This window comes from Pseudorca crassidens, chromosome 9 (assembly GCF_039906515.1).
Source record: "Pseudorca crassidens isolate mPseCra1 chromosome 9, mPseCra1.hap1, whole genome shotgun sequence".
In the NCBI taxonomy this organism is placed as follows: Eukaryota; Metazoa; Chordata; class Mammalia; order Artiodactyla; family Delphinidae; genus Pseudorca; species Pseudorca crassidens.
The window spans coordinates 28,259,872-28,287,835 of record NC_090304.1 but is presented as its reverse complement, the minus strand read 5'-3'; the positions used below and the strand labels follow the sequence as shown (position 1 = coordinate 28,287,835).

At 38.3% G+C, this 27,964-nt stretch overlaps 1 protein-coding gene across 8 annotated transcripts in view; it reads right to left on the bottom strand.

The window, feature by feature from the left end:
* Positions 1–27,964, bottom strand: part of KCNA4 (potassium voltage-gated channel subfamily A member 4) — an 865,487-nt gene that overhangs the window by 559,305 nt on the left and 278,218 nt on the right. For 7 of the 8 annotated variants that reach the window (XM_067749539.1, XM_067749542.1, XM_067749540.1 and 4 more), the window contains one exon: positions 22,543–26,925. The exons of the other annotated variant lie outside the window; for it this stretch is intronic. In XM_067749539.1, the coding sequence (XP_067605640.1) occupies positions 24,148–26,139 (1,992 nt within the window). In that variant the 5' untranslated portion in view covers positions 26,140–26,925 and the 3' untranslated portion in view covers positions 22,543–24,147. Of the gene's footprint in view, positions 1–22,542; positions 26,926–27,964 lie in introns of those variants that run through there. 8 annotated transcript variants of the gene reach the window in all.

The following is a 27,964-nucleotide window of genomic DNA, read 5'->3' as shown; positions in this document are numbered from 1 at the left end:
ATAAGACAGTAAATTTGTGTTGTTTCAAGACACAGATCTGTGGTAATTTTTAAAAGCAGCAATAAGAAACTAACACAGACCTGAATATGCTTCAGTACCATTTGTATCAGATATACCACAAAAATATGGAAAGATACTGTTATCTTTCTTACATTTGTCAATTGATATAGTCAAAGGTGAACATTTTCTATTGCTAATGATTATGAGGAATGGTGGAGAAATACTTAAACTATTCAATCTGACAATCACGAGGCATTCATGTAAAAGCAAAGTGGAGTGATGAGGATAATAATCGTAATACTAAACAAACGCTGAGCATTTATTATGCACTGGGTACCATTTTAGTCACTTTGCATGTGTTATCTTGGTTGTGGCATGCTCTGACTTCACTGACTCTCTGTCTTCTGCCTTCTCACCTGCTCCACAAAAAAAAGCAGCATTCAATAACCGCAGGTGGGAAACCATGGAGGAGGAAGACAAGGTAAGATTAGTTAGTATTAGATAATGTTCTTTAGACAGAGGAACTGAGGCCGTTTTTTCTGATTTAATTCAGAGGCAAAACTGATGCTACAATCATGAAATATGAGGTCAGCCTTCTCATTAGGCTCCACATCAGACCAGTCAGACACAGTCTACAATGTACCAGACAACGTCTCTTCCGTTTGAGACTCAAACAGACAACACCTTGTCCAAAAGCCATCCCCCAGAAGCCAAGAGCAGAAACTTAAAAACAAATGCTTAATTGAGCTGCTTACCTAGAAATTTCCTATGAGGAGAATTACATTATTATTACTTAACTGAAGCCCATTATATTACATTTTGTGTGTGTGTGTGTGTGCGTGTGTGTGTGTATGTCAGAGAGAGAGAGGAAAGAGAGAATACACAGCAATTGATTAGGTACTTTCTCATTTAATTCAATTACCTAGAAGAGTAAAATGCCATAAGTGAAATTCCACCGTTGCAAGAGACAGATGCTGAGAGACAACCAAAGCTGTATCTCTATGAGCAATATAATAATCAGCTGATGAAATACCAAGTTAGTGATACATGAAGAAATCATGGAGATTAACAGAGACAGACCCCCCCACACTGTAAATGTCAATATCCAATTTTTAGAATCATATGCAAAGAAAATATGTCATCGTTGGTGAGAATATCCCTGCTTTCACTCAAGGCTAATCAATTTCTCCCATCATCTCTCTAAATATGAAATATAAAATGCTTCTTTCCAGTAGCACCATTATTTCAAAAATAAGGTACAAAATTTAAAGAATATTAAACCTACAGTTCTAAATACATATTTGCAACAGTTTAAAATAAATAAGATCAAAGTTGTATGCTTTCCTCTGAACAAAAATTTTCCTAAAATAATAGACTGGGTTTAGCTGACAAAATTAGTTTTCTTCCCCACCCCCCATTAGTTTTCAATAAAGTTCTGGTATAAAAGAAATACCAAGTCAACGGGGAATTTAAGATTTCCATGGCACTGGATTCATAGCCCCATTCACATGTGTCACAGTAAATAACATGATTTGTTCCCAAATCTGTCTCTATTACATGACTGTAAGCTCAAGGTGTAAGACTGAGTATCTTATTGATCTCTATGCATCTCCATAACATCAAATATTTTTTGGCCCATAATGAGTGCCTATCGGTACTCACTAAGAGTTTTTTGAATGATAAATTAATACACTAATGCCAAAGACTTTGATGGGAATACACATTAAAGTCAAGTGTATGCCTCATTGAAACTGAAGCCACAGTCTAATAAAGAGAGACCTGTAGAAGATCATGAAAAAAAAAATCAAAGATTTAAATGGGATGTCAGATGTGACCTTTTGAAGAATGTTAGTGAAGTGTTGTGGTGCTAGTTCTAAATACATCTATTTTCATATCACCCCAAAAAAAAGAGCATGCTTCATGCATGCCACTGTCCCAGCACAGGAGTCTTCATACAGTATAGGCTCACTTCAAGTATTAGTGGAAGACTGAATTAATGAACGATTATACCATATGCTATGAGTGGTCTTTTTGAAGTTTAAGATCAGTGACACTATCAAATTATAACAATTTTACAAGACCCTAAATGTCCACTAACCAAGTCTGATATATTTTCTCCCTGCTATAAGAGTCATTGCTAATAGGGTTGTAAATCAAATTAAAAATGGCAATTTTCTTTTATTTATGCTCAAAGATCACCTACGCCAGCATATCCATACCTTTTTTCCCCTACCTCTCCCACTGCCTCACTCACCCCTCCACTTAGCCAACTGGTTCACCAGGGTCCCAATATGCAGTTGGAAGCACAAGTACAACTGCCTAATTGTTATATCATCACAACTAAGCTAAAGAATACATGATTAGTTGAACGTGATATGGAATGAGATAGAATCCCAGGAGCCTTACACAGTCAGTGCAGTCAAAGCAACTATGAGTGGGAGGAAGGAAGTGCTTTTGGGGTAGAAGAGGAAGGTGCCTAAGGGAACTTACTTAGTTGTTTAGATATACATATGTTTAGAGTTGTGTGTGTGAGTATATATATATATTCAAGTATATACATACACACACATATGTTTGTATTTTTATATACATAATCTTTACACTGATGAAGTGGTCACATACTTTGGCAAAACATTTTAAGGAGATGCATTTGGCTGAAATTCTTTTAGGAAAGCAAACTGAACAATGCTACAAAGATCTTAAGGCAGCTTCTAAAACAGAAATCCCACTGGGACCGGTTCTAGAAGCTTTGCCAGGGTATAGGATACAGAACTCACTCTAGCAACATCTTTGAGATTTCTGGGTTAGGAAAGCAAAATTTCATAGGCAAGATGGTCAAAGCAGAGCAGAAAGAATTTCTCTTGTGGTGCTCAGTCCTTCCTTGGAGAACCTGTGGCTAGAGAGGGAATAGGAAGAAAAAGAGAGAAATGGAAATGCAGATGAAAAATGAAGGAGAAAGAAAACTGGAGAGAAAGAGAAGAGAGAACAGGAACAAAGGGAGTCCCAGAGAACTTAAAAATGTGAATGTACTTAGACATTAAGTCTGGATGTTTAAAAGAAATGATCTAAAAGAAAGATTTAAAAGAACAGTCCTCCTAAACTCATGTTGCTCCTAACTTCAGTAGCTAAACTAAGTTGGGCAGAGGCAAAATTGGTCTTCAAAAATTTGCTTCAGTGGAGAGGCTGCAGCTCGCTCCATTAGTATAACTTGCAGAAGAAGATTGTTACTTTAAAGAAACTAATGAAAGTCTCAAAGAGTTTATATTTCAAATGGGGAACATAGAAAACTCTGCATTTCATTTACCAACTTTTATAACTGAAATCACTCTAATTGTCATGTACTGTTTCTTTGAAGCAAGGAAGTGCTCTGTCAGCGGACTGCTGGTCTACCTATATGTCAGCATGTATTTCTAGGGAAATCCTCATCATTGCTGCCATCAAAGTAACAAAAATGGCCCAGAGATAAAAGTGACTTCTGGAGAAAAAGAATACACATTCTTGATTAGAAGCACTTCGTTTCAGAAAGAAATCATTAAGAACTGATTTTTTAAAAATATTAAGTAATTCTACTGAAATATACATATCCTATATAAACTTTTAATGGTAGATTGATTTCTTGTAGTATATAAAGAATATAGCCAAGTAGTAGAGTAAATGACAAAAGATGAACGAAATTTAGGTTTAAGGACATGAAATAATTAGTGGGTGGCACTAAGAACAAGATTTGGCGGGGGGAAAAAAAAAAGAACATCAAAACAGGGTTTAGAAAACCTAAATGTCCACCAAGAGGTGAATGGATTAAACGGAATGTGGTATGTCCATACAATGAAATTGTACTCAGCAATAAAAAGAAAAAAACTAACTGCTGAATGATATATGCAACAACATAGATGAATCAAAAACATGGTGCTAAGGGAAAGCAGCCAGAAACAAGAGTCCATTTATACACAATTCTGGAAATTGTGAAACTCATCTATAGTGACACAAAGCAGGTTTCATTGGTTGCTGGAGTCATGTCTGCATCTTGATTGTAGTCGTGGATTCACAGGTGTATACATTTGTCAAAATTCATTGACTTGTACACTTGAGGTAGATACTGCTTATTGTACAGGCACTATATATACCACAATAGAGATGATTTTAAAAGAAAAAAATAATAAATAGAAAAAACAGGTATTGGTTTAATCTTGCCATATTTTCCAAGATACATTAGCAAGCATTTAACATTTACCATAATAAAATTAATGAGTTAGATTTCCAGAGTGGGGCCTATTTCCTGAGTGCTTCACCTACTGATCAGTTCAGCTCCTTCACAACCATTGGATAAGTGAGAGGATCAAAATTCAATGGTGTCCACCATCAGAAGGGAAAAGACTGAGGTACGGAAGACATCATGAACAGGACAGCCAATGTAGATGAGGGCAGTGCAGCAGTAAGTGGTCCAAGAAAACACTTTCTTGCTCCCTTCTTGCTTTTGAAATGCGATTTTTCACATTTTACAGTGATAAAAAAGAGATGTCTGAAAGTACCAGCAACATGGCAAAGGATACCGAAATCTAAGCCTACCCAACTGTTTTTGACAAATATGCCATATCGAAAATTCTTCCAGATCCTTCAATCCTGGTCCCTGTCATCAGGGACAGGTCCCTATTTCCTGGACATCTTTTCTTTGACTTTTTAATATTAGCAATCACATCACTGGGCAAAGAGCACACAAAAATTGACCTATAAGCATGGTATGTGTTTCTTTATGAAAAGTTAAATAAATGCTATGAAACCAAACAGAAGGCAAACTTTTGATTACTACTGTCTTCTTTCATTAAATATGCACTTATAATTTTTGTGATCTTCCCCTAGAAATCCCTGAGAAATGAAGTATTAAATGAAATCACTCACACCAAGTAGTGGATATGCCTATTTTCTGGCCAAAAAAAAGTGTTTAGAAAACTTTACTTATTATTATTGTTATGATTCAAAATTTAATCTATATACATCCAGAGAACATTATAAGAGCTCTGCTGCCTTAGGTATATGGAAAAGTGACTGCTGCAAGAAATTTCATTGATGGAAGCATCCAAAGAAAAGAACTGCCTTTAATTATTAAAGAATCCTAACGTTACCCAAAGCACTGACTTTGCCATCTAACAGCTATTTGGAAATTAAAAGGCAATTTTCAGCTATAAAATTTAAATATGGCAAAGGAAGCATCCAAAATCTTTTATGGATAGGAACAAGGAAATTAGACCTTTCAGCCAAAGGGAAAAAGATGCAACCATATACTTGTCTATACACCACAGCAAAGGAGAGAATTAGTATTATATGACTACTATTAATTATAGCAACTATTATTATATGACTATGGGTAGTGATGAGAACTTTTCTATAATACATGGATTTATCTGTTCTACCAATAATACCTTCCAAAGTCCCTGTAACATTATTTAATGATTTGCTGATAGATTAGACTATCATATGCATTTGGAAAGACATCTTAATACCATAGGGAGAGGAAACAATATAGTAATCCTTAAGTCACTTCCTCAAAGGTACATTAGAAAAAATATTAGCTTCCTTGTTCTATGACTGCCAGACATCTACTATAACATGGCAAGAGAAGTACCAAGTTTAACATAATTATTATTGATATCAGTAATTAGCCAATAAGAATGCTCTGAAATCACTTGAAAATTTGTTACAAGATTGATACTTTACTCAACAGATATCAAGTTGAGCACATTACACTACCAGATGTTTCATTGGCGGCTGACAGAATTGAGCCAGCGTTTGATGAAATTCAAGTGTGCTGCATGTAAAACGACAGATCCAAAGTTGGACATGAGTTATCATATTTCACAAGAAATAAGCTTTAAATTCACAGTAGAAACCAATGTTCTTGGCTCAAAATTCAAGGCACAAATAAGCAGCTCACGTTAATGCAAAGATTTATTTTTTCAAATAATTATTTTAAACAACCGCTAAAAAGCACTGAGGCACAAGCAAACATAACAAAATGATGTAAACATGCTTAACGTGAAATTCTTGTCTATGTCTAGTCAGTGGAGGCTACAGATTAGCCAATAACACTATGTGCAGGCTACCAGACTGGGAAAGAATACCAAAAGAAGCAATCAGTCCTTTATCTCTTGAAGTTTATAATTCTCTCAGGAAGGAATTTTTTTAAAAAACCTAATAGAGATAAAAAATAACTTTAAAGCACTTGTTATAAACGACTTCCTTCACAAGCACATATAACCCAGAGTCCATAATGTCCCAAGGTGCACTAGGCAGAAGAGAGTTTGAAAAGTGAACTAAACTAAAATATTCTTTTTTCCATGCATTCTCTCTATAGACAAGGACAGCTATCTCTAAAATATTTTTTCTGGGATAGATTTTTTTGTTTGTTTTTTTGTTTTTGGCTGTACTACATGGCTTGCGGGAGCTTAGCTCCCCAACCAGGGATCAAACCTGAGACCCGGCAGTGAAAAAGCGCTGAGTCCTAACCACTGGACTGCAAGGGAATTCCCATGTTCTGGGATAGATTCTTTGTCAAAAGAAATTTGGTTACGTGCTGTTGTCATCAAATGAAAAAATGACCACAAATATTTCGTAACTTCTCTAATGACAAAGAGAACTCTGTTTCCCTACCCCTTGAATCTGGGCTTGGCCATGTAACTTGTTTGGCTAATGGGATGTTAGCAAAGAAGATGCAAGCAAAGGCTTGAGAAGTTCTTACCTCATGTTTGCCCTCTTTTGCCACTTTTGGAACCCAGCTGCCATGTGAAGAAGCACAGACTATCCCACTGAATGCTGGAGGCACATGGATTGATCACCCCCATTAACTTAAAGTTTGTGTTTGAGGCCATCGGGGATCAATCAGCCAGGAGCAGCCCACTCAGCTGACTGTAGCCACATGTGGGATCTCTGGTGATACCAAAATAAAAACCAACCAGCTGAACCCAACCCAAACTGCCAACCTACGAAATCATGCCTAATAACTGTCTGTTCTTTTAAGCCACTAAGTTTTGGCCTGATACACGGAAAATAATAACTGATCTACATATTAACATGTAAACCAATTTATGATTAAAACCTTTAAGCACTGGACAAACTCCAGCTGGTATTTATCAATCCTTTCTATGAGTCTGGTTTCCTCAGATCCTGATGCAAATGGGTAGACTAAGGCATAGAGAAAGTAAATAGATCTAAAATACCCGAAGCCAAAGTTGGTGTCAGAACTAGAAACAGAATCCAGAAACACTAGAACTCAAAATGCTAGAACTGCTGGATCACCTGAGGTCTGGTCTCATGACCAGGAATGATATTTAAAATATATACACAACTGATAAGGCATGAACAATTAAGATAGATCACAGCCTTAGCGACAGGGCTGAGTTTTAGAGGTCCCCTGATATGCCAGGAGTTTGCCCATTAATTCATGGATCTTGAAGAGATTTAAGGGGAGGGGCCAATATCTTGGGGCACTTGGTAAGCTCCAGAGTCCACTGGATACCAGTCAGTATAGACAAATTTCAACATTTAAACAACTGGTACAGCCAGGCCAGTGCACAGAAGTCATCCCCAAACACAACTAAATTTCCAAAAATAGAAGCATTATTCATAATTTCACTGTTTCACTTAGTGAGTTAAAATGTTCTAATCTCTTTGTTTCCTTGTTTGTTCTAGAAACTGAGATTTGGCTCCTGGCTTTATAGCCTTTTTATTGAAATGACTGACCCTTAAAACCCTGTAGTTATGGTTTAAGATACCAAGACCTCTGTCTCTGAAAAGAAAGGTACAATTAGAAGGAATGCAGTAGGCAAACTGTCCACAAGATATTACAAATTGTCTCAAATCTTTAAAAAAAAAAATTGTTTATTTCTACTATTTCTTCCCGAAACAAGAAGGGCTTCCAGGAATAACTGGAAACAGCTCTAATTTAATTGGATCAATTCTCCAAAAACCAGCATTTCCAAGATAAGCAGATAATAAGAAACAGTGAAGAGTTATGGGCTCAGAGTTAAAATCAGCAAAGTTTTTCAATAATTCCAGAAATTCTTTCAGGAGCCCTGGAAAAAGGAGATAAAAATGTGCTTTTAGCTGCCAAGGAAAAGAAAAAAAAAAAATTATCCATTCCTCTTCCCCACCCCCCGCCTTTTTTCATTAAAATATTGAATCCAAGAAGTTAGGCAAACAGATTATTCTTCAAGAGCAGGAATTAATATTCCCAGGAATAACCTGTATTATTTCCAGAGACAAGTACCATTAGAACATAACATTTAATCTTTACAAAATTCAGTAGTCTACATAGCTTGGTTCTCTTACTAGGAGACAGGCTGCTTAGCTTGAATATGAACAGTTTTAAACTCTTCTAAGGGACCATCCAATTCCAAGGTGAGAAGAAGTAGGCAGAGCATTTCCCATTTGCAATCTGTCCCTCAATACTGAAACATCAAGTCAGTGAAAAGTGAGATATTCAGTCAAAAAAAAAAAAAAGAGAGAGAGAGAGAAGAAAAGGAGTTGAAGGAATAGAAGGAAGAAGAGAATAGAGAAAGAGGAGAAATGGAACTGGAGATAAAACCTGTCTCCTATAATTCAATATCCCATGATGAAATTACCACGAAAACATTCACAAGCCATACAGAGATCAGGAGTTCAGAAGAGTAAGTTGTCTTAAGGACAGATGAAAGGCTTGAGTGATGGTGGAGTTAAGAGAGATTAGAGAGCTGAAGGCAGGCCCTTCAGGTAAGACAAAGAGAGAGATACAGTTGGGCCTTCATATCCATGGGTTCCACATCTTGGATTCAACCAACCACGGATCAAAAATATTTGGGGAAAAAAACAAAATTCTAGAAAGTTCCAAACAGCAAAACTTGAATTTGCCACACACTGGCAACGATTTACATAGCACATGTATTGTATGCACAACCATGTACATAGCATTTACATTGTATTAGGTATTATAAGTAACCTAGTAATGATTTAAAGTATATGAGAGGGTATGTGTAGATTACATGCAAACACTACACCATTTTATACAAGGGACTTGAGAATCTTCGGATTTCGGTATCTGAGGAGAGTCCTGGAACCAATCCCCCGTGGATACTACGGGACAAATGTATAATTATCCTGATTACCATGAACCAAATGAAAATGTACAGGAGTCTGCTTACAGTAGGAGACCAGAGAACTAACGTGAACCACTTTGTCATGAGCTGCTCAAGCAACACTTACATCTAAAACAATTTGCTATATGAATAGGCAAAGTTAAGGTCAGTGTATAGCCATTACATTATTGATAATATTTAAATGATTAATGTTTGCTAAACTGCAGAGAACAGCAAATAAATTATTTTCAAAATTTATTTCTTGACCCACTAGATTCATTATTAATATATTATATTATATTATATTGGAAAAGACTGCAATAGCACTTAAAATTAAAGTCCCTTTATTTAAAAACAAACAACTTCTATTGGGAAGCTAGCTTTAAAAAATAGTAAAATAAATTTTTTTTAAATATTATATTCATGAAGATATGTTTTATTTATAATGAAAAAAATAAAGCAATCTATAAAATATCCATCATACTGAAATGAACAAGAAAACTACGCACATTGATTTGATAGATTGTGGTACAGACACAAAATCATGGCAAAAAATAAAAGAATAATAAAAAACTATGTAGTGACACTAAGGAAAAGGCAGTGGTATTATAATCAGGGAAAAACACAACTCAGATATAAGTATATTATAATTATAATGAGGTAGGATAACAATGCATAGGAAAAAAGGAGTTAGAATAACAAAACACCTTCCCCCCCCCACTCTGCCTGTTCTCTATTCTACATATTGAGAATATAATAGGGTAATATTATTTTAGTTCAAAAAAATATTTAAAATAACTCCTCAAGCCTTAACTATGTCTGTTACTCGTTTTGTTATTGATCACATGCCATCATGGTTACATGTGATCATTATATATTTTATTATACTCTGAAATACAAGCATGAGATAAACACACTTCAATAGTACTTTTAAAAGATATATAAGAGCATCTGCACAGCATCTACAAAAGCAATGAGTAAATACTTTGGTCAACCTCATCAACATAAAGGCACAATTCAAATGATTCCAGAACCTCTTACAATTTGCTGGAATGCATCGAGCACATCACACCCCCTTGAGTTTCCAGTGTCATTAAGTAGCGCAGGCCAGTCTGAAGTATGAAGCTTATCTTCCACTAGCTTGAATACAAATGATGACTCTTTTCTCAGTTGTAAATGAGTCTCCTTTAAAACACTTCACACAGATAAGAAGCACACATTAACCAGTTCAACCAATCAAGGAAAAACGTATGTATGTTTTGATCTGGACATGGACAAACAACCTAAGTGGCCAAAACTACGAACAACACACAACTACTTCTCCCACACACTCTATCGCCACATGATCTCGATTTCAAGGATGGATTTGATACATTCTCCTAAAAAATAAAGATTTCCTTAAATAAAATAAAATTAAATACTCTTCTCTGAGAACCTAAGAAAGAAACGAAAAATAAGCTTTCATCACAAATACGTTCATAGTACGAGTAGTGATGTGGACAGTGGCAAATTCTATGACCATGTCTGTCCATCTGCTAACCGGTAGCTGGCTGCAAAGCACACAACCTAAATTTACCACCTAGGCTTCCGTGGAAATTAACAAGTTATTAAAATGTGACGATATTAGCATGCTAATGATAGAAATTATAAGATAATAGGTTTGTGTTATAGCCACAAGCAGAAACATACCACAAAAGCAAATTCTGCTTATTCATGATTAATCTGACTTTGAACTTCTTGCTCTTGTTATCTTCCAGTTAGAAAACCAAACATCTCCTATAATTAGAATTTGTTTGCAGAGGTAGGAATGGTTTCAAAATTAAAAATGTTATTTAATAGCAAAACTCTCTATACCTCATCCCTAATTTTTCATTTGACCATCCACTGACAAATAATTTTGTGCAACAATGTGATTTAAAAGACTGGAGCTATGGCAAGATTCAACTTGTTAAGAATATGGTTTTTTTTTTTTTTTTTTTTTTTTTTAGTGAAATTGAATCACTTAAGTTGTCTGTATTTTCCATTAAGTACCCTAGAGCTGCCTACAATACCGTCCTTGAATACCTGCCATGGAACCATCTTTCTGGTGAGAGGTTTATTACAAGATGCTTTTAATACTATTCTATGGAGGCCAAGAGGTTTATTTCTCCATGGCAAACAGCCAGGTTTTGATAAATAGCATGAGCAGATTGCAATAAATACTTAGTAAAATAATGTGAGTTTCACATTTTTAAAAAGCAGAAAAACATAATTACTGAGAAATGGCTCTACATGACCAGTGAAAAGAGAAATGTCTGTTTTATGTACTAATTCTCTATGGGTCAATCTGTACAAATTATTAGTCCTTATTTTTAAGGTAAAATTTTATTCTAATAGGAACAAATAATTAATGATTACTTAATGCCACAGAAACCAGCAGTTGATACTAGAAAAAGGGAAACCAAATTTAAGATCAAGATCTAAAATAAAAGTTAAAGACAGAGTAATATATTTATATTCAAACGTGTACATAAAGAGACTTTTCTTCTGAAAACATATTGCTCATTCAGGGAAATAGGGTTTTAAATTGTCAAACTCTATTCTGAGAACACTCACACGCACCTGTTAGAAAATTTAGTACATTTTTTTTAAAGGCCCTAAATAGAGGTAATGTTATATAATATGAATTTATTTTAAAATTTCAGAAATGTAATCTACTTAATGTAATATCACATTTCTAAATTACACTCTCTGGTTAGGTATAGAAAAATCCTGATATATGGTAAATGCAGTTGGCTTCTGTTAAAGGACTTCTGAATGAACCACATGAAACACTCTGCTGTTACCTTCAGCCTCTTTCAGAAATTGTAAATAAATATATGTCTTTCCATCTCCAATATCTGATGTGTAAAAAAAAAACATTGTAAGAGTCATTTACTCCTTCACACTAAATAATGAGCAATTCAGCTATTTGGCTAAAAAAAAATCTTCAAATATTAACTATGTATTTGCTAATTTAGGCTAAATATACCTTTTTAAAGTTTGAAAATGCTTTCAGAAAAAACTGTGAAGGGAAAATCATCTTAGTTTTAAGAAATCACATAAACAATGGGTTTGTTTGCATTTCGTATGCAGAATGTCCTATTTCTAAGGCACAGGAATAGTTACAATTCGCTAAAGTAAAAAATAAAAATTCCACAAAGTAATGGTTTTACAATTAAAAGTATTTCCCTGACAGAATAGATAGTACTTGAAAACTCCCCAAATTTTAAAAGAATCTAGGATGCGTTTCATACTAACGGCTTTAATGAAGCAGAACTAAATCAATGACTTCACAATGCCAGACAATCAACTTGGCTTTTTTTTTTTTCCTTCACTGCCTCGACCAATTGTTTTGGCTTCAAGTTAGAAGGAGCTTCAATTAAAGATAATGGTTGTTTGGCCTGAATGAACACTGAAAGCCTGGGTCTCTAATGTATGTTCTGAAACACTCAGAAAACAAACAAGATAGTCCTTAAGACATATTTCATAGAAGTTTGAGTTGTTCTGAAGAAATTAAAGCTAGATAGAGAAAGCTAAACACGTTATTACAACCAAATTTCAAATGTGAAAGCCTTAACTCCAAGAGAAAGAAATAAAAAAAAAAAAGAGAGAGAGAAAGAAATCAGATAGCATCCTAAAAGCAAATAGACATCTGAGCAAACACTTATGAGATCTGAGCAATGCAGACAGAAGGCACCTCAGAAAACTCCCAAAAGTTGGCCTCAACTGCCCTGACCTAGCCTGTAATTGACACAGTTTCATTTGGCTTGCCTAGGTAGCTAGTCCACAAGAAGCACAAGCTTTTTTACATTTATCCAAAGAAGAAACTCAGGTCTTTACTCAAGTCAAAATTTGAAAATGCACCATCAACAGCACTCATACCATTCCAAGGAGAAAGACAGATACAGATGTGCTTAAAAAAAATGTTCTTATAGAACAGAAGAACCATGGTCCTGGAAAAAATCTACTTTGGAATAAAAAATATGACTATTGTTTACTGTTTCACAGATGTTTATTATTGCAGTCAAATCTTTGCTTCTCTCCTCCTCTCTGAGTTATAACTTAAACACATGCTATCAAATAGAATGTAAATGCTGGGAATTAAAATAAGTAAATACTCTCTGTAGAGGTGATTACCTCTACTGTTTGAAAGCACTGACTATTGTTATTACATGAGCAAGAATCCTAAAAAATTGGCAAGTTGAATTTGGTCCCATTTACTGCGCAGTTTATACAGAAGATATTACAGAAATGGAAGCACTTTACAAACACTAGATAGAATTTATAAAAAGTATTATTAAAGCATGATAGGCTGGCAATTCGCTCTTTAAGGAGAAACCAGACCCAGTCAAACATATAGATTCTAGGGGGGAGAGGGGGTAATAGTAATAATAAACAAGAATCCTGTTATTGAGAAGAATAAATCTTTCCGTAACTCAAAAATCCTTCTACGTGGACTGTGATTCTCTGAAGTGTTAGTACCTTTAGAGATTGGGAACACAGGTACAGCCCAGTCACCTGGCATGAGCTTAACAAACCTCTGTTGAAAAAATACTTGGTGAAGGAAAGAAGTCAGGGCACTCTATTTATTCTTATTTTAGTCCAGGGTGAGGAACCAACAACAGTGGGTGAATTACATTTGTCCCTTTCACAATATCAAAGTTTTATAAACGTGCAAATGTTCATAATAAAACACTGTGTTGTCTTCGAATTTCAACCCCTCTAGTCAGGGTTGAAGTTAGTCACAAAGGGACCAACCTAAAAATAGGCTGATGAGTGAAAGGCCGGGAGCCTGCCTGCTCTGTCAGCTTCCGTTGCCAGCAGTGAATGGAAAGCTCAGGTGACCTCTCCTCATGTATAGACATTTCCCCTTAAGCAAATAAATGTAACGGTCAAAGCAGAGCTTCGGTAGCCTAAGGAATATCACGAGAGGCATTCAAAAAGTTGGTAAATCAACTGCTTTGTCCAGGAATGGAAATGAGTGCGTCATCTCTAACAACGTGTTTGTAAAGTGAACAATTTGCCCTTGATTTTCTTCATTACATTCCTAATAACAACAGTTGCATCAGAGGAAAATTTTTGCTATCATACTTGCAGCTCATTCCACACTGGGGCTGTTTCTACACAGTAATAAAGCATCTGGGTGAAAAAATGGAAAATACACAACTAATCATCCAGCTGTTTCTAAAATCCCAGCTGTTCACTAATAGGCAGAAAATAACCTAGCATAATGACCGAACATAACAGACCTACATTGCAGGTGATCGTAGAAGCTTTTTGGGTATGCACTGGCATGACCTGATTTATAAAATGGCAAGACATCTACCTGGATCACACAAAAAAAGCTCTCCCTGAGAAATCGGTGAACCTGGGATGGCAGAAGCCTTCCTGCTTGGGGCTTTTGTTGAAGCAAAGGTGAGTTGGGCGTGCAAGCATTTTACGTGGCCATCTCTGCGGTTTAAAAAAAGGCAATAGGCTTAATAACTGAGGGGAAAGACTGAAAGGGGGAAACCAGACAGGAAACCTTTGAACCCTTTATTTTGAACAAGTTTATATTTGGTTGGAACTTATATTAGAATCTTCTATTTCCTTTTCAAATCCTTTTAAGGGTACAGTAACATTTTTGAAAGTTGAATGACTTCATAATCTCTCTTGCAAAGCTTATAACACAACTACAGCTTTTCATAACTGAAACGAAAAAAAAAATGTTTCCAGCATGTAATTTTCAGCTTATTTTAGCAATGACAGCAGGATTTATCCCATGCTAGACTGATCTCCAACAGTGATACCACGGACAAACCAAAAAGAAACAGTAATTCCTAAACAGCCTCTCCCATCCAAAGAGTCAACTAGTCCCTTGAGTGAGTAAATATAGTTTGGTGTCACAAGACGATTCACACCTTACAATACTGTACTTTGCTTCATCTTCATCTGTCTAATCTAACCCTTTCTCCACTGTTTCTCACACTGCCTTGCAGCCTGTGAAGTATGTGGATTCTAGTAGTGAAATGACACCTCTTCTCTGTGGATGAGCAGCAGCTAAATCAGCAAGGAGCATATGACAGCAGCAAGGAGTTCTAATTTTGTTACTGCACAGATTTTATGATTTTTCCATTCCTCTAAGAATTGCACACCGGCAATAACCAACATAAACACATCATTCAGCTCTGTGTTAGTGACATTCACTCTCAGGGCTTCAACTGGTTGCTTAATTCTGTCTTGGTTTTAATACACTACCACATTAACATTCTGTATTAGAATGAGAGGGTGAGGCAGGAGGAGGGAATTATCCCCTGTGAAATATAAGAGCCCAAATTGTAATCTTCAAGTTGTAATCTTCTGAGGATGTGAAAGAATCCCTTGCTCTGAAAGGAAAGGTGAGTTTTATCTTTAATAAGACGTATAGCTTTAATTCTCAGCAACAGTTTTATGGTTTTGAATGTGAGTGCTCTCAAAGACTAAGAACAAAGGGAATTAGGGTATTGGGACATATACATACACATGCCTACTAAGTCTGGTACCAATACTAAGTGATCAATTCACTGTCCTGGATTTCCCGGATTAATACATACTAGTAGTTAACACTATCAAATGGAGCAGTTTTTAAACTGATCTAGCTATTTTTGCCATCCTATTAATGACTTCATTTAGGCATAACTCTTTGCCCCTTGCCTCCCACCCTCCCTCCCACTCCCTTATCCCCCACTTAGCATCAGAGCTTGCTGATGCATCACCTGCTGCTACTGCAAGAAAAAAAAGCAGTTTACTAGCTTCTCATTGGCTGGATCAGATCTGAAGAAAACAGGTCAAGAACTCTGAGAATACTTCTAAAAACCCAGAAGGAAAATCTGTCCCTAATACTCCTGTGTCATCTAGATGGTAATATGGTATATATGCACTTCCCTATGCCATTTTTCACATATACTGAAATCAGCTTCTAGACCGATTAATAGCCAAGTTGCAAAAAAAGATCATCAAACAATCTTGTCATTCTCTAATCAATCACAACCAACCCTTTCACTTGGTCTGCTAGAAGGTAAACATTTATATCCACCAATTTAAACATGATCACAAATTTAAATATAATGTGGCGAAGTCAAGAAAAACAACATTATCCTCTCAAGAAATCTGAATAAATGAATCATTATTTATGGGATAAACCTCCCTCCAAATACATGGCTCTAAATATAGATTGCAATCTCCAAATCTCACATTAATTTCTTAAAGTGTTTAATTAGAGATACTCCTGAAGCTAATAAGATAGTGTGGAACTTAGAGTCTCTATTTTCTTATCAAAAGTCATGTTAATCTTAGGTAAACCATCCTAAAACTACTATCCATCTCCCAATAGTAATGCCAGTAAGACACCAATAAGGAACAGCAAATGAACAAATAAATATAAATCTTACTACAGTCCCTAGAGATTCTATCTCCTCTTGATAGATTCCAGTCCAGGGGGAGCTTCATTAATTATTTCCTACCCTGCCTGATAGTAAATGAAAGCCTTTCCTGCCTGATAGCAAATGAAAGCCTCATTTGGATCATGATCCTTACCAATTGAAGGAGAAAACAAGACTCGCTCGGGTGCTATCAACACCATTAGTGTTCTCCAGGGGAATCATTCATCTATTCAGGTATGAGTGAATTAAGTTTATAAATAGAATAACATGCACCGTGCACGTTAACAGATGTGGCCCCCATCACTGAGAGAGTTCAGATAATATAGGCCTGGTCCCCAAGAGATATGGGATTTTCCAATTATTTTACAGTTTTGTATGTGAGTGCCCTCAGAGGCTGAAAGATATTAGAACATTCACCAAAAAACAAAAAACAAAACACAAAAACCCAACAATAACCTGAGACTTTTAATATTGTAATTGAACCTAAGAGAATTAAGGAAGTCACGTCAAACAACAGCTACAACAAAAATGCAGAAAGATAATGGCTTCAAATCAATCTATTTCTAGAGAGCATAGAGTAGATCTATGCAGCCATATAGTCCAGTTTCCATGCTATACGCATCCTTTATATAATGTCCATGAAAAATAAAATAAACATTTTGCAATGTTCCATAAAACATAAAAACCTTTCCTGGGAATGAACTCCACATCTCCTTATCCAATGGAATGTCTCAGAGCTTAACCCTAATACCGTTCGGTTATATGGCATAAAAATCCAACCTAGAGTATAAAGACAGACTTTTCAATCCTTACGTGTCACCATTTCCCCAAACCACATGATATTTACACACTTTCACTTCACTTCAAGAAGTCTCTTTCAGTGCCTCAGACCATTCATTTACTTATATATCTTTTGCCAGAATAAAGGCAGAAAATGAAATATATGATATATGTAAACATATGGATATAGATTAATCTAATTATGTTAAAACAAATATAATTCTTTGGCTCAGCACTGACACAACTTTAGTTGATATCCATAGGGGCTATTTATTTAAGTGCTTTGACTGATTTAAGAGGTGACTGACCCCTCAACAGCCAGTAGCTTACTGTGGATAAAAATGCCTTCATGCTCTCTGTCTTTAAAACTATGTCCCTGGTCTACAGAAGCATGAAAAAACAATCCAAGTACATTTCCACATAATGCCAATAACTGGAAAAAACAGCATATTTTCCATGTTTATTAATTATTCCCAAAAATTACTACTAAGACCACTGCTGAAGTAAGTTGACATTTCTATCATCTTCACAGAAAATGTTCACACTGTATATTCTTTCAGTGACTTATCTCTGCTAGTGATGAGAAGCCATGACAAAGGCTACCCCTAAATACTTTATATTTCATTTTGATGTATGTGACACATTGATTTGAACAACAGACTTGGCCTCCCAGTTAGGTTTTTCTTGGCTTTCTGGTTTCAGTATATTTGTTGATTCTTTGTAACTGTATTATTTTCTTTTTATGATTTTGCATTTTCTGGACTGGCTGTTTAATGGGAGACAATGGTTCTGAGCCTGAGTAAAGCCAGCCTCAGATGAGAAACCAGTTATGAAAAAATCTATCCAACAGATAATTTGCAGATAAGGAAGCAAAAGTTGAATGTTTGTGGATCAACTATCAAAACCATTTAGCTCCTAGTCTTCAGGATACAAATTCTCCTTCCAAGATACCAGTGACAGAAAATGGATCAAAAACTTAACTGGGTCTTCCCTGGTGGCGCAGTGCTTGAGAGTCCGCCTGCCGATGCAGGGGACACGGGTTCGTGCCCCAGTCTGGGGAGATCCCGCATGCCGCGGAGCAGCTGGGCCCATGAGCCATGGCCTCTGAGCCTGCGCGTCCAGAGCCTGTGCTCCGCAACGGGAGAGGCCACAACAGTGAGAGGCCCGCGTACCACCAAAAAAAAAAAAAAAAAGTTAACTGCACGTCAGCAACACCATGACCAGTGAACTATCCTTTCCTACATGACAGTAAGACTCCTTATTTAGCACATTACTTGCCTTATGCATCAATCCCACCTAGTATTACTTACAGGCCTGAAAGGGGATATGCTAGGGTCTCACTCAGAGCTGCAGCTCATTAAATATGTGCTGTTTTTCAAATCACCCAACTCATACCCTGGGATTAATTTATTTACCCATAAATAAAGCCACCATATTTTCTGAACCTGAAATTGGGCCATATCATATGGTCTAATATGTATTAGCATACTTCTTAAGAGGAGGCTACTATGAGAAATTGGGACTGCTATGGAAACAGAAAACCAAGTCAGAAATAAAACTCACATCACAGTCCTAATCTTAATTCACATTTCAGAAGTACATATTCTCATTTACTGCAAAAATAGGTCTGCTCCCTTCAATCTTGAACACAAACCACTCCATCAACCTTCTTTCAAACAGGAATACTGATCGCCATACTAGAAGGTAGGATTGTCTTCTAACCTGTAGTGGTGGATAGATTGGTCTGGAAGACTCTGTGTTTCGAGTCAAGTTTCTCTGCAATCAGGAAAACCAAGAGGTACCTTTTGTTCACACCAAATGTCCCTTGCAGAATTCAGAATGACTTTGGGGTCAGGAAGATTTCCTGGAACAGGCCCCTTTGTCACTGAATGACAACCCGTAATCATCCTAAACTGTATCTATCTCTCTCTGTCTGTCTGTCTGTCTCTCTCTCTCTCTCTCTATATATATATATACACACACACACACACACATATACATATATATAAAGAGGGATGTTACACTGTGCACTGTGTCCATGAACACATCACATGTTAACTTAAAAATGTAAACTGAACCGAGGTGTATTTATTTCCCACTTTACCTAGGAATAGCTGCAATGTTAATGCTGAATCACAATCCTAAAAATCAAAAACAGAGAACACCCTTCCTGATTCTCTTGGGACATGGGGGTACTACTATTTATGATTCCAATGCAATTAAAAATAATTTTCTACTGGTTAAAGTTGACTTTCTAAAAAAATGGGGAGGGCTTCCCCGGTGGCGCAGTGGTTGAGAGTCCGCCTGCCAATGCAGGGAACACGGGTTCGTGCCCCAGTCCGGGAAGATCCCACAAGCCGCCGAGCGGCTAGGCCCGTGAGCCATGGCCGCTGACCCTGCGCGTCCGGAGCCTGTGCTCCGCAACGGGAGAGGCCACAACAGTGAGAGGCCCACGTACCACAAAAAATAAAAATAAAATAAATAAATAAAATAAAAAATGGGGAAAAAGAATATATATATACACATTAACTCAGAGTATTTTCCTTAGATATTTCTTATTCATATATTGGATGCTATTTCAACATATGCTTAATGAAAAGATTTTCACAGAGCTTCAGCTATCCTGCTTAAAACAAACTGGACAAGGAAAGCAGTAGCACTTGTGAAATACTACATGTGTCTAAGCATAAAATGAGTTCCCCAGCACAGGTCGGAACACTGCTTACTGACAAGACTGTACTATAGCAAAGCAAGAAATCAAAATGTTTACTTACCAACTTTCACCATGTGGATTCAACTGGAGACTGAGGAATTATTTTTTATTAAGCGAATCCCTTCCCTTTAGAAGCTGCTAGAATAAAGAGCTTCAAAATAAACCCGATTCATTCAGTTTAGTTTACATTCTAAAAGCTCAATCTCAAACTCCTGGTTCTGCATTTAACCTAACAGGGAGATTTTAAAACCATTTTGTTGGGGCTTCCCTGGTGGCGCAGTGGTTGAGAGCCCGCCTGCAGATGCAGCGGATGGGGGCGGTTCGTGTCCTGGTCCGGGAGGATCCCACATTCCGTGGAGCGGCTGGGCCCGTAAGCCACGGCCGCTGAGCCTGCGCGTACGGAGCCATGGCCGCTGAGCCTGCGCGTACGGAGCCTGCGCGTACGGAGCCTGCGCTCCGCAACTGGAGAGGCCACAACAGCGAGAGGCCCGCGTACCGCAAAAAATAAATAAATAAATAAAACCATTTTGTTCTTACTACAAGTCTGGTATGACTTGAGGGGTACTTAGAAAATATCAAGCTAATCTAGTGTTTTCTTCAACTCCACAGAATTTTGGTACTGGAAGGAATCAAGTGATAATGTAGCCGAATCACCTGATTGTACATTTAAAAACAAAAACCTGAGATCACGGAGATGACATGATGTGCCCACAGTCAACAAGTCGGCTCTGGACCCCTAGACCAACTGTCACACCGCTGGTATCCACAAGCTCTCTTTTCACAGAAATTCAAAGGAATATTTATCCCTCCTCTCTCCTCCGTAACTGTTAGGCATAGCTGTTTCCTTTTCAAGCATATGCAAAAGAGAACAATGCATCCACTCTTGAAAAGACTCTGATTAGGATGACCCTCAAATACTGTACTTTTGGTAACATTTATTATCATCTGAAAAGCAACTAAATGATCCCAGATCCCAAGAATTCAAATCTGTAAATGGGGTCATTTCTCTTTTATCTTACAGCAAAATGTGTATGGTGGCCTTAAAAAAGACACAGTTTCCTAAATAAGTTACAGATAGCCCCTGGAAGCATAATTCTTAGTATAAAACATTCACAAATGATACTAAAGCACTTTGCCTAGCTGTGACTTGGAAAAATACTACAAACCCACAGCTGCACTGAGGAATCTACCTTCACACATTATCTGTAAGAGAAGTGTTCTATATAGAAGTGTTCCTATACAAGTCTCAAGGGCTTAAATGCTTCCTTCTCAGTGTGAAATCACGATCCAGACATGCTAAAATAAACGCACCTTGCAGGAAAAAACAAACAAACAAACATTTAGTAATAACCTAATAATATTTGGTTTGGAAGCCCTTGCTGTTACTTCTTGACCCTTTTACCCTTAAGAAAACCATGTAAGATAAAGGAAAACCCCAGAGTCCCCAAATGACTATATTTCCCGGATTCTCAGAAATACCAAATTCTAATACATATCAATAAAATTTCATGTAACTTTTCAGATTTTAAAAGGAGATGTTGTGGAAACAATGAAATACATTTTCCCTTCCTAACATAGCCAAATCATTGCTATTGCTATTATAGAATAGTCAATAAACATCCAATACCAGAGAGCATTTAAACTATATTAAGATATAATCTGACCTACTTGGGTACAGCAAAAGCTACACAGTACCTTGTCCACAGAGCCAACTTTTTATACCATGACATGCCTGGGATCTTCCCCCAAAAGAAGAAACTGAAGTAATTATTCAGTGACAGGCTATCTTGTATCTGCGAATCAACTTCTTGTAAGGAGCTCAAAATTAAAGAAATTACCCATTACTTTCACAATATCCTAATAAAGCAGATGTAACTCATGGGTTCTAAGTCTCTTTTTCTCCCAGAGGAAGATTAAACAATTTAGACATAGCATCAGAAATTTATACGGAACTCGGCATTTCAGAGGTTTCACATGTTTTCATCTGCCTCCCATAACAACTCTGTGATGTAACAAATGCTTTACGCGCCCTCTTTTTCACTAATGAGGAAACTGGGGTACAGAGATTAACAGTGACTTTCCCAAATGAACGGTGACCAACCCAAATAGTGTTACCCCTAGTCTAATGTTTGTTACATTTTTTGCTCTAAATCCAAAATATATTAAAATGTCACCTTTGAAGTCTTGTTACAGATGGCATTTCCTTGTTCTGTCGCTCTCCATTGTCCACTAGAGATCTTTGGTCTGCACTCAATCAACACCCCCCCTACCCCTGGCGGTTTTTCATTCTCCAAAATGTGTTCTTGAGAGGTGTTTCTCTAAAGTGGTGGTGAAGGGGTGAAGAGAAGGGGGTAGCTTTGGTTTTAAACCTAACATTGAATTTACTTTGAATTTTAAATATCATTCAAGGAGAGGTAAGATTTATATTATTATCAAATGATGGCCTGGGATTAAAAGGCTTGAGTAAAGCGATTCTAGCCCTTTTTTTTTTTTTTTAAAGTTCGCAGTTGTCAGAGTTCATTACGTGCTGAGATACCCTACATAGCATTTTTTCCCCAGACTTCAGAACAACAACTTTATAAAGAAGTTGAAATATTGGAGAATAAGGCCTCTTATGTATTCTGAGTTTGCTGACCTACATCTCATTATGACTTAACAGTGTAAGTTGGATCACTAGCTGTTACCTCACATTCTAGAACATCTTGTCGTGAGTTAAATGCAGTTACATGTGTCACTAATTCCTTTAATAAAAATGATAATGATGGTGATGTGGAAGCCAAATGTTTTGACACAATTCTTTCTTATATCAATTTTAGCAAATAGAATGCTAAATTCTGAGGTGAATCCCCACATTCTGCACTTATGTCGCTACACAAATAAATAAACTTAATAAATCTAGAATTTATGTTGCACATTTAATAGAAAGCTCTTAAGCCATAATCACTGTAGCTGCTGGGCGTCTTAATTCTTCAAGAATTCTTTCAGTGCATGCATTAACTTTGGTTAAATTATTCTGGATTTAAAGGCAGAAGAATATTTAAAATAGTATGGTTTCAGAAGCATCATTGTAACAGAGCAATTTCAAAAGATTCAGTTGCTAAATTTGACTTCATAGTCCCTTTGCAGATCAGTTATTTAGATTTAAGAAGAGAAGGGAATCATGTGCTGTTATCTCTGTGGCCATTCTTCTCACACAAAGAAAATGAGAGAACAATAAAATAAGACTAAGAAATCATTCTTCCAATGATTGTCATTGAACTGTTACATTAGTAAACATTCACAGTATGAAGTCTCTCTCAATCTCCAGCATATAAAGTAGTGCAAAGGAAAAGGAAAAAAAAAAAAAGAAAGAAAGAAAATTCCAGTTCTGTTATCTGTGAACAAAACTTGTTACATTTTCTCTGATTTCATTTCTTCCATCATTGTTAGGCATTTGCTGTCACATCTCCCCAAAATTAATAATAAAATATAATCAATTTCTAAAGGCCCCTGCAGCCTTTTTAAAAGTTAATTTCCAGTTAAAAATAAACTTTAATTAAATCCAAGATAAAACTGTAACCTATCGTCTATTAAATAATCCACTTTCTTTTTTTTCTACATAGTAATTCTTACAATTTTTAAAAAACAACAGCTATGGAATCCAAAGACATGAAATGCTATTAAAGCACTGATAAATGACAGCTCAAATTCATTAGGTCTTACATAGTAAATACTTCAAAATGCCAACTTTTCCCATCACTGCACGATTACTAACAACGTTGACAATTTACTTACACATACACACACGCACGCAGCACTCACACACACACACACACACATTCTCTCCACAGAACCATCTTTACTTTTAACACCTCCTCCAGTTAATGTGCAAAATTCTTGCATTCTAATAAAAAATATAAAGATAGATTTGCTCCTATTTAAGCCTCCCTCTTCTCCAAGATGTATCATTTGTTTGATATGTAATACAAGTTTAGTAACAATTATGCCATGTATAACCATTAAATGGCGTACTACTGTATGCATTGGATTCATTTGCATATATCATTTTCATAACTGCACTCTCTATGCATAAATATATTTGGAGATGCTGGGATTGGGGGGAGGGGCAGTGGCGGGTGGTGAAGGAGATTCACACGTCGGTCTCCACAGCCTTCGCATTAGAACAGTTGTTTTTATCTGTCTCACTGTCATCCCCCTTTCCCTGACACTTCTCCTTTGCACACAGAGATTCCTTAACCCCTTCTTCCATCTCTAGATACTCTGACTTGTCCCCCAGGGAAGAAGAAGTAGAGCTCCGAAATTTCTTCAGCAAATTAGAAGGGAGGTACGGGCAACTGACTGCATTCTGTGTCAGCTGTGTCTGTTCCTCATTTTCAGTCTCTCTGTGGTAGAAATAGTTAAAGTTAGAGACAATCACTGGCACTGGCAAAGCAATGGTTAAGACGCCTGCAATGGCACACAGAGACCCTACGATCTTGCCCCCCACAGTGATGGGCTTCATGTCCCCGTAGCCCACAGTTGTCATGGTCACCACAGCCCACCAAAATGCATCTGGGATGCTTTGGAAATGGGTAGTCGGTTCATCCGCCTCCGCGAAATACACAGCACTGGAAAAGAGGATGACCCCAATGAAGAGGAAAAAGATCAGAAGGCCCAGTTCCCGCATGCTGGCTCGGAGGGTGTGGCCCAGGATCTGCAGGCCCTTGGAGTGCCTGGAGAGTTTGAAGATCCGGAATACTCGGACCAGACGGATGATCCTGAGGATGGCGAAGGACATGGCCTGCTGCTGCTGCCCGTTGCCACCCCCCTGCTGCTGGGCCAGATCCGTGCCCAGCGTGATGAAGTAAGGCAAAATGGAGACAATGTCAATGATGTTCATGATGTTTTTGAAGAAGAGGGCTTGGCTGGGACAAGCAAAGCAGCGAACCACAAACTCAAAGGAGAACCACACAATGCAGACCGTCTCCACAATGAAGAAGGGGTCGTTGAATATCGTGTGCCCTGAGTTCTCTGGGTGGGGGGCCGAGGTGTCGTTCAACAACCCACTGTGCCCGCCTGTGCTCAGTGCTGTGATAAGATCCCTGTCGTCCCTAAACTCTGGCAAGGTTTCCAGGCAGAAGATGACGATGGAGATGAGGATGACCAGGACCGAGACGATAGCTATGCCCCTCGCGGGACTGGAGCTCTCCGGATACTCAAAGAGCAGCCAAACCTGCTTCTTAAATTCATTCTCCGGCAAGGCCCTGTCCTCCTCCTCTCTCACAAAGCCCTCATCCTCCCGAAACTTGAGCAGGGCCTCCTCCCCCAACTGGTAGAACTTGACCTCCTCCGTGAAGATATCAAAGGGGACGTTGACGGGCCTCTTCAGGCGGCCCCCTGACTGGTAATAGTATAAGATGGCATCAAAGCTAGGCCTGTTCCTGTCAAAAAAATACTCGTTACGCAGAGGGTCGAAATACTGAGTCCTCTTCTCAGGGTCCCCCAGCAAAGTCTCGGGGAACTGGGCCAGGGTTTTCATCTGGGTCTCAAAGCGCAGGCCCGAGACGTTGATCACCACGCGTTCGCAGCAGTCGCTGTAGCGGACCGAGCTGTAGCCGCCACCGCCGCCCGCATCGTCCTGGGGCAGCAGGTCGGTGTAGGAACACTCATCGCCGCGGTCATCCTCGCTGTAGCGAAACCTTCCCTCCTCCTCCTCTGCCTCCTCTTCTTCCTCTTCCTCCTCCTCTTCCTCCTCTTCCTCCTCCTCCTCACTCAGATCCCGCAGGATCTTCTCCTCGGAGCCACTGGGCATCAGGTCGGAGCAGTGAGGGAAGCTGCTCTGCCGGTGGTGGACTTTCTTCTTCTCGGGCCGCTGTCGCCTCCTCCTCCTACTTCCCCGGCCGCTCTGAGGGTCTTGGGAGGTGCAGGCCCCACGCAGCTGGTGGTGGTGGTGATGGTGGGCGCCCCCTCCAGACCCCCCGCCGCCTTCCACAGCAGCTGTGGCCGCGGCGACAGCAGCCGCCGCAGCCGCCCTCGAGTGAGCCAGCCTCTCGCGCTCCCGGGCCCGGGCCTGCGCGGCATAACCGTAAGGCATGTGACTGTTGCACCCTGAGCTCTCCGCACTCACCATTGCAACCTCCATGGTGGTGGCTTGGGGGAAATGGCTGGTTCCAGTTGGAGGAGAAGAAGAAGAAGGAGAAAGAAAAATAGGGCAGCTTCTTTTCTCACCAAATTAAGGTAAGTTTGGAACCTTTAAGCAGATTGCTTGGAAGACTAAGGATATTTTCAGTCCAACTTTGCATTTTCTGTTTTTAAATCAGCACACCCCATGCTCTCTCTTCCCAGGGATTCAGTGTTGCTCTCCAGAGCTTGGTTCCTCCAGAGAAACAGCCTGGCACTTTCAAGCCTAAGTCAGAAAATGTTGGGGTCTCCCAAACACTTATTTTGGGGGGGGATGTTCAAAGTGGGAAATAACGTCTAGAATGTGGTATTGATGCTGCAAGATTTAAAGGCAGCAAGTATCCAACAGCCAGCAGTCGTGCCTAGAAAATGGAATATATTTTTCTGCCATGGAAATTGTCCAGAGCTCAGTCCAGCAAATTTAAATAAAATGCAAATAAGCCTTTAAGTCTTAGCACTTGCCTTCTAGTGATGGCTTGACCCATGTTAACATGTGACTTGAAGTATGTCCAGACATTGCCACTCAAAGCCTATCAGGATGATTCTCCAGGCTTTCCCCTTAAATCCATCACTGGCTTCCTGGACCCAGGGGCAATGCCGAGCTAGCTTTAGAGGCAAAGACCTTGGGAGGTAGAGAAGGTGCAAGATGAGGTGTCAGTGGGGGCAAGCCCAGCTCTGAGGTCTCCATAGAAATCAAGGAAATGCAGAGCATCCTTCAGCTAAAATCATGCAGAAGAAGCCACTTCACCTGAAAAAGGAGGGGAAACAAGCATAGGAGAAAAATAAAAAGGAGAATCAAATAATAAAGAGCAAACTGAGCGTTTCCTTCACATATACTTTTTTCTCCTGTCCTCAAGCAAGCAAGCCATTATATAAAGCACCAAAGCGACTATAAATTTCCAAGGAGTAGTATGGGGCAGCTTGTTCAATCTCCTTCTCACTAAACATCCTTCTTTCCTTCTTCTTTGGATATATTTCAGCACTGTCTACTTTTGTGGCAACTCAATTATTTTTTCCTCTCTCCACTCTTGACCCATATGGCTCTTCCTTCAATCCACCTTTTCTCTAATGCCAGGTCTTAATTCTCACTGTCACTCTCTTCATTCCACAATAACAATGCTGTCACTTTACAGCTGCTTCCGTCATTCATGGATCTCAAGGCATTTTTTTAAATTTCCACATAAAATATTTCTGAATTTAGTGGCCGTCCACCCCTCTCTGTCTTGATTCAGGATTAGAGAAGTCGGAAAAAACAGTTTTCTTTAATCCAGGTTCCACCACTTAAACAATCTTCAATCACCTCATCTACAAAGTGTAGATAATAATACAACCTCCCCCCATCCCACTTTTGAGAGGATAAATGAGATAACTGATGTTGACAGAACACCGCAGTGCCTTGTACATGAGGAATATCAATAAAGGCTGGCGGTTATTAACAACATAATAACATTTTATGGTCAATCTACCCACCCCCAAATGCGTATGTCCTCATAGCATTGTCTAAGCGGGGGAAGGGCAGAACGTGAGGACATCCAGGACATTTTGAGACTCACCAATGGCCTGTATTATGTTGGCACTCCCTGACTCGCTGAAGCGTGTCCCTGCTGTTGTTTTTCTGTTCCCCTGACTCCAGAACACTCCATACTGCCCACAGCCTAGGAGCTTATCCCAGTTTCCATTTCTCTAATAATCATCTTCTCTCCTTGCAGTTCCCCATGTTCACCTAGATGCTTCCTCCTACACTTTGCTCAAGGGACTATCTCCTCATGGTTCAAATCCCAGTTTGT